The following is a 7,500-nucleotide window of genomic DNA, read 5'->3' on the forward strand; positions in this document are numbered from 1 at the left end:
TTGAGCTAGCTGTCCATAGAGTAGGTCTTTTGGAAGGCGCTCGGGGCCCATGGCCTAGCCAACGGCGTAGTCTACACTTTGAGAGGAGGTACTGGATAGTTGGCAGTTCTGCAGTTTCAAGCACTTCCTGGTTGGTGATCTTATCCTTCCAGGTGATCTCAAGAATTTTGCGGACGAATCTGAAGGTGGACTGTGTTCAGTCTAGCTTCTTGTCTCGTGTATGTAGGCCATGCCTTTCTCCCATACAACAGGGTGCTGAGGACGCGTACAGAGCATTCAAGTCACTGTCCAGGGATAGATTAGATCGAGGGGATCGTTGAGCCACAGAGTTGAGTGCTTGGTTGATGAACAGGATGGTTGGCTCAGCATGGGTTCCCATTGCCAATACCTCAGTCTTTGTGATGATGGTAAGGCAAAAGTCCCAGCAGGCAGTCGCGAAGCGGTCTATGATCGCTTGTTGTCAGCTCTGTGTGACTGACAAAGGCAGCGTCGTCGGTAAAGAACATCTCTCTTAACAGCACTGTCTTCACTTTGGTCTTAGCGCGGAGAAGAGTCAACTTTAATGTTCATAATCCTGAGGGACGTAAAAGAACCCGCACACTTGTCGTAAAGAGTAGGGCATGTAGTTCTCGGTGTTGTGGTCTGTCTTCTGTGGTGTATCATGGTTGGGAGGGTAAATGCTCGGAGATATTAGCTACACCAAGCTACTCTAAAAATCCGAGGGTAAATAAAGATATATGATGATGATGATATGAATAAAATCAATGTCATGTACAAAATCTCCAAAGCGTTTTCAGTGTGAAACATGTCATGGGGAATTCTCTTGCATGATGTGTGAAAGTTCTTTGAGTTGAAGAATTTTTATTTTGCAAGATACAGCCATGACTTAGATGTCACATTCACCGTTGAATAGTGTACTTTACAGACAATATTATTTCCGTTGAAAATTAAATTAAATTGCTCGTAACTCAATGGTCTCAAAAGGAAAAACAAACTGCTCACCCCAGATAGGGTTTTCTCCTTTTAGAAACGTGAGAACTGCGTTGACTGAGTTCTTCCTATCAAATAAGAGTGAAACCAATTATTAATTATACCACAAACACCATAGTGAATTTCCGAAATGATCGACGAAAACACCGCATGAAAACATTCCTTTATCATATTTTCGTGAATCTTATTTACAATAACTAAAATAGCGTGTTATGTTGAACGTTGGTCCCGAAAACCATTCTGTTTCTGGTAGAATATATCATGTTTGTTAAAATGTGACTTCAATCGATTATACATGGTCTTTTCAAATATCCGATTTCGGATTAAAAATTGAAAGAAGATATAGGTCGATAATTACACGGTTCAGTTTCATCCACGTCTTTACAAACGGGGATAATATTTACGTATTTAGGTTTTAGGGGTAAGTGATCTGTTTGCACCGATAAATTTATCAAAGTTGCCAGTGGTCTAGCAATGATGTTTCTCGAGCACTTAAGTAAATAAGTAAATAAATAAATAAGATTTATATAGCGCCTTTTCCCTTCAGCCCAAAGGCGCTTTACAATAGTAAAAGGAAAATTGAAAAACAGAAAATGATAATAGTAATAATTAAAAAGTGGAACCATTTAATGAAATTTACAATAATAATTTACAATAGTAAAAAGAAAATTGAATCAAAGGTATCCTGTGGTAAGCTGGTGGCCGGAGTAAGTAAGATACAGCGTCAGGGAGGTGATATAGCGAATTATCAAGCCTATAGAGTGGTTACAAATACAGTGTAAAACATTTTTCTGTTTTACGAATGCATGCATGCGCCTGCCGCCTTAACGACCATTTAACGAATGCATGAATGCGCCTGCCGAACTTGAGACGATCAGAAATCGATTACAAATTTTTCCATTGTTTACGCCTGACAGCCTGATTCGCCAACCATCCCGATAGCTCTCCACGAGCTAAAAACGGAAAATGATAATAATTAAAAAGCGGAACCATTGTAAAAATGGAATTAAATGTCAAAAGCTTTCTAAAATAGATGAGTTTTTAACTGGCTCTTAAACATTATTGAGAGGGATGTTTGTATAATTTCCTAAAGTTCCATAGTCTAGGAGCTGAAGCACTAAATGCCTTAAATCCGTAGCTCCGTAGCTTGTAGGGAGTGGACTCAACTAAGCGTGTTGGGCAGGAATACAATCCGTATGCTTTGTTTGTCCGTATGGACATTATCTCCAACTCTATTTCCTCTGTCAAGACTGGTTCGAAAAGAAAAGAACCATTATAGCTGATTGTTGGTAAATATTCTGAAAATCACTTATTACTGTGGGCATGTTAGAGGCAATTCTATGACCAACAGTGGCAAAATGAACATTTAAGATGTTAGCTTGTTCAAGTGGATCTTGAGACAGACCTTGGGTTTGTGGACACTTGATTCGGTGAATGCTTTTTTTAGGCTTCTTACTGTTTATTGGGTTATTAATGCCCTCCCAGGTCTTCTTATGTGCAGTGTGGCACACAGTGAGTATCACACAAGACAATGTAGTAGTACATAAGCCTTAAATTAACTGAGCTAAAGGCATAGGTTTAATTTCTGCCTCTGTGTCGCGTAACATTGCAATGCCTGTTTAAATACCCAAGGAGGCTAACCAGGTAATCAAGCTGTAAGTCTTCTGCGTTGTTGCACTTCCATCGCCTGTCTAATTCTCACTGGATCGCTTCCGGATTTCGGAGCAGCGGTCACACTGCCTGACCTAAGACGGAGCAATCCAACGTGCTTAGAGCCAACTCAGAACTCGAAAAGATTTCTTTGAATCTCGAATACGGAATTCCCTCTTCGCCTAGGCTGTAACTGATACTTTTTCGCGTATGAAAATTAATACTGATTGTCTGACCCTAATGCCTTCCCAATAAACGTCCCTTTTAGTCTGAAAATCTTGAAAAACCTTCGAGAACAATATCAATTCATCACAAGTGGTAACACTTTTAGATAGGTGCTAACAATTGTCTTGTCTTCGTGCCAATACGTTCTTTAAGTGGTAGATCTACGGGTGCTTTGAATCATTGCTTTAAATTATACAAACCTGCCATTCCAATTTTGTTTTTGTCTGCAGAACCAAACAAGTCAGAAGTTTGGACATTTCACGTTGCCGGCAATTGATAATTCCAAACGACCAGGGGACCACGGCTTATGACAAGATCTTCAAGTCGGTAAAATTGCGTAGCAGTGAAAAATGATGATCAGACTGAGGGATAAACAAGAGGTTGACAAGACCAGTGGTGTGTGATAAAAAGGGCTTCAAATGAGTATTTCCTTTGTATAAAAAGAACATATTTTATAGTAAGTGGTCTCTAGAGATGCTACCTGCCAATTGTCATGTATTTAATATTTGTATTTATTTTTCAGCATCCTTAGTATTAAGTACTGAAATCTGTACATGTATAGTAGAGAAAACGTTTATGGTGGGGTTCGTAACAGAGAAATGAACAGAGGTGCTCTTTGTTTTGGCACTAGGCATTAACATCAAATTTTTCAGCTATCCAGGTAGTTTGGCTCAAAATGCTAACCATCTATGGCATGACATCTATCGCATGGTCGGTTTAACTTGCAACAACGAGCAGTGTACACTCTCCGGCAATAGGGACCTCAAGATTTACAATACTACAGCTTTGCACGTCCATCAAGCGTTATGGAAAACATGAACAGACACGACACAAATTCTCCTTTTACTAAGCTTTAACACCGCTCCTCCAAATTCAGTTTGTGCATAGTTTTGCTAGTTTGAAGAAAATTAACGAACTCAAAGTGTCTGACATTTGCAGACTGCAGACTGCAGACAAATAGCGCTAATAAACAGTATTTAAGTCTAAACACCCATTTCAAATAGCGCTGATAAAAAGTATTTAAGTCTAAGAACCCGTTTTAAAATGGGTTCTTAGACTTAAATACTCTTTATCAGCGCTATTTGTCTGCAGTCTGCAAATGTCAGACACCGCTCAAACGTTGACTAAAAAAATTGTTAATAAGGAACGCTTTCGTTGAATTTGCCTTCCTAGATCTCCAGGTCACTACTTACTTTTTCTCAGCCTTCCCAAGAACAGGGTTAGAAAGGTGTGTCTGAGTAAACATGAGAGTCTTGGTACAAAATGGGATGTAGACTGCGTGCAGTTTCTTAGTAAATCAGTCGAGCGGCCCTCGTTTCTGAGGCAGTCGTGTTTTGTCACGCAAACAAATAAATGACCGATATAAATATGACCGAGGGAGGCTTGGGAAGAGAAGTGTAAGAAGGGACTGTACCCGTTGCAGTAACCAACGACGCGTTCAGAATGACCAAAGTGAACATCCAAACAAGGTGTTTAAGCTTGTGAAGTCAATGAAAAAGGATGGGAAAGATGTTGAAGGAGGAAGATGTATGAGAGAAAGCGACGGTAAGCTGAGTTTCAGTGAGAAAGATAGAGGGAAAGTCTGGAAAGAGCACATGGAAAGAATTATGAATGCAGAGAATGAGTGGAATCAGAATGTGGAAGCGGACTTGGTGGAAGGGCCAGTTGAGAGGGTTAGGCGGGAAGAAGTGGTGAAGGTGATGGGGGAAATGAAAGCGGGAAAGGCTGCTGGACCCTCGGAGGTAAATGTTGAGATGATAGCGACGAGTGGGGAGATCGGGATTGGTGTGATGGTAGAGCTGTGTCAGGGTGTGTTGGATGGAAGAGGAATGCCGGATGAGTGGGCGCAGAGTGTTGTGGTACCAATTTTCAAGGGAAAAGGGAATGCAATGAGTTGTGGGGCATATAGGGGGGTGAAGTTGCTGGAGCATGCAATGAAGATTATAGAAAAGGTGCTAGAGAGGAGATTGCAGCGTATGGTGAAAGTGGACAATGCAATTCGGTTTTATGCCAGGCAAAGAAACGATAGATGCAGTGTTTATTTTTAGGAGGTTACAAGAGGAGTACTTAGACAAGGAGAAGAAGTTGCATATTGACCTGGAGAAGGCATTTGACAGGGTCCCAAGAATGGTATTGGAGTGGGCAATGAGGAAGAGAGGTATACCAAAGGCAATGGTAGAGCAGTGACTAGTTTGTATGAAGGTGCAAAGACAAGAGTCAGAGTTGGGCTAGAGTTGTCCGAGGAGTTTGAGTTAAAAGTTGGTGTGCACCAGGGATCCGTGTTGTCGCCGTTGGTGTTTACGATCGTGGTTGACGTGGTTACTGAGAGTGTGAGAAATGGTTTGATGAGTGAGATGTTGTATGCAGATGACTTGGTTTTGATGAGTGAGACGATGGAGGGACTGAGGGAGAAGTTCTGGAAATGGAAGGAGGCATTCAAGAGCAAGGGGCTGAAGGTGAACCTCGGGAAGACAAAAGTGGTAGTGAAGGGGGCAGAAGGTGAAGTGTCTGTAAGAAAGGTAGATCCATGTTGTATTTGTGGGATGTGAGTAATGGCAAATTCAGTGTTGTGTGTGAAATGTGGGAAATGGATCCATGGAAGGTGTGTGAAAGTAAAGAGGGTGACCTGGAGGTTGGGGAGAGATTTTGTGTGTGGAAGATGCAAAAAGCAAGCTGATGGATTGGTGGAACCGGTGGAGGAGTTGTGTAAAGAGGTGGAAACGGTGAGAGGTTTCTGTTATTTGGGGGATAGGGTGAATGCAATGGTGGCTGTGAGGCAGCTGTGACAGCAAGAGTAAGAATTGGCAGGGTGAAGTTAAGGAATGTGTGGAGTTTTGTACCAAGACTCTCTTGTTTCCTCAGAAACACCTTTCTAACCCTGGTCTTGGGAAGGCTAAGAAAAAGTAAGTAGTGACCTGAAGATCTAGGAAGGCAAATTCAACGAAAGCGTTCATTATTAACAATTTTTTAGTCAACTTTTGAGTTCGTTTATTTCCTTCAAACTAGCAAAATTATGCACAAACTGAATTTGGAGGAGCGGTGTTGAAGCTTAGTAAAAGTAAAATTTGTGTCGTGTCTGTTCATGTTTTCCATAAAGCTTGATGGGCGTGCAAAGCTGTAGTGTCGTAGATCTTGCGGTCCCCATTGCCGGAGAGTGTACACTGCTCGTTGTTGCAAGTTAAGTATCCTAAAAAGAGCTGTTCGATGAATTGTCATAACCTTAATTTTTTGGCTCAGGATTTGTATATTATATCAGCGTTGTGTTTCTAAGTACAGTCAACTCGCGTCATCCGCAATATCACGGGAGGTCACATGAGGGGAGAGTATCGTGAAAATGATTTTACTACATGGTAGAACAGTTCAGAGCAGTGCGTTGTCTTCAAGGCGAGAGTTGATTGTATTTTAAAGAGTACTTTTGTTCCTTTTTTTTTTCTCAACATTTCCCTTTTGAGTTGTGGAAGTTTCTTTTGATTTAAATTTTAAAAAAAGAAACAAGGCCTGTGTTTGGATGAACAGATCTTAATTTAGGTGTTTCCAAATAAGGCAACCTTTGGTGAACCGTCTGCATCTTCCTTATATATTATATCTTTTTATAAAATGTTCCAATGTGAAATTATAATGATTAGAATGTTTATCTTTGTCGGTTGCATTTTTTTAATTAAATTTAACTTTTTTAAGTTTGGATAATTGTCTATAACTACTGCACTTCTGTACAGAAACATATTTTTTTATGAAATTGTGAAAATATTGATTTTAGTTTAAGTCTTTAATAATCGATATTATTATAATTTAGGTAAGTGATTTGTAAACAGAGAAATCAGCAACGATATACTGGGAAAGTATTTTACACTGTTCATGACCTTTAATGTAGAATTCAAGTAATTTTAAACCCTTTCTTGTCCAGGAATTAGCATGTGGTTTTTTGTAAGTAAACAATTTGAGACTCGGTGATATACATTATTAGATTTCTAACACTGAAAGGGGTTGTATATAATTTGAAATGGAAGATTGTGAAAGGGTTGTGCATATTTTTTTACCTTTATATTTGATGCTATTTGATGATCATAGAAGAGTGAAAACTAACATTGTGATAATGAGTCAGAAAATAAATTAAACGTTTCTATTGTTTAGAACTTACCTTCATGTCGTTTAGTTGCCGTGCACCGAAGGATTTGAATGTGGGCGGACACGAGGGGTCATGTTCAAGAGACATGTTGCAGTGACAGAAAGGTGTGTGGTACACACTGATAATAGCAGGGACAAAATCACAACATTTGCACACACATGAAAATGTTGCGAGTACATGTCTTAGGGTTATGTTGCGGCGACATGTCCCCTCGTGTGGACTGATACTTTTATAATTGTGCAACACCAATTTGGGAGTGATTTTGTCCCCGCGACGTGTCCCAACTTCATGGGACGCGTGGTTTAGTTCACACGAGGGGACATGTCGCAGCAACATATCTTTGGGACACGTACCCGCAACATTTTCATGTGTGTGCACACGTTGTGATTTGTCCCTGCTACATGTTTCCGCTACACGTCCCTTCTACACGTCGCCTCAGTGTGCACTACACAAGTTTTTTTGTCACTGAAACAGCCCTGCAACAAGGCCCCTCGTGTCTGGCCCGGGTG

At 40.5% G+C, this 7,500-nt stretch overlaps 2 protein-coding genes across 2 annotated transcripts in view; both read left to right on the top strand.

The window, feature by feature from the left end:
- Positions 1-5,790, top strand: part of LOC137979228 (MAPK/MAK/MRK overlapping kinase-like) — a 42,623-nt gene extending 36,833 nt beyond the window's left edge. Inside the window, exon 15 of the mRNA XM_068826439.1 lies at positions 3,096-5,790. Within this exon, the coding sequence (XP_068682540.1) occupies positions 3,096-3,176 (81 nt within the window). The 3' untranslated portion in view covers positions 3,177-5,790. The remainder of the gene's footprint in view (positions 1-3,095) is intronic.
- On the top strand, positions 4,356-5,414 carry LOC137980709 (uncharacterized). Its single transcript, XM_068828142.1, has 2 exons — positions 4,356-4,844; positions 4,983-5,414. The coding sequence occupies exons 1-2, from the start codon at positions 4,356-4,358 to the stop codon at positions 5,412-5,414; spliced, it is 921 nt and encodes a 306-aa protein (XP_068684243.1).
- Positions 5,791-7,500: the final 1,710 nt, after the last annotated feature.

The sequence above is a fragment of the Montipora foliosa genome, chromosome 12, assembly GCF_036669935.1.
Source record: "Montipora foliosa isolate CH-2021 chromosome 12, ASM3666993v2, whole genome shotgun sequence".
In the NCBI taxonomy this organism is placed as follows: domain Eukaryota; kingdom Metazoa; phylum Cnidaria; class Anthozoa; order Scleractinia; family Acroporidae; genus Montipora; species Montipora foliosa.

Bases quoted from the DNA above. Each gene is read 5' to 3' on its own strand.
- LOC137980709 (XM_068828142.1), top strand. From the start codon at position 4,356: ATGAAAAAGGATGGGAAAGATGTTGAAGGAGGAAGATGTATGAGAGAA. The intron at 4,845-4,982 runs GTGAAAGTGGAC...GGCATTTGACAG, and splicing joins AGAGGAGATTGCAGCGTATG to GGTCCCAAGAATGGTATTGG.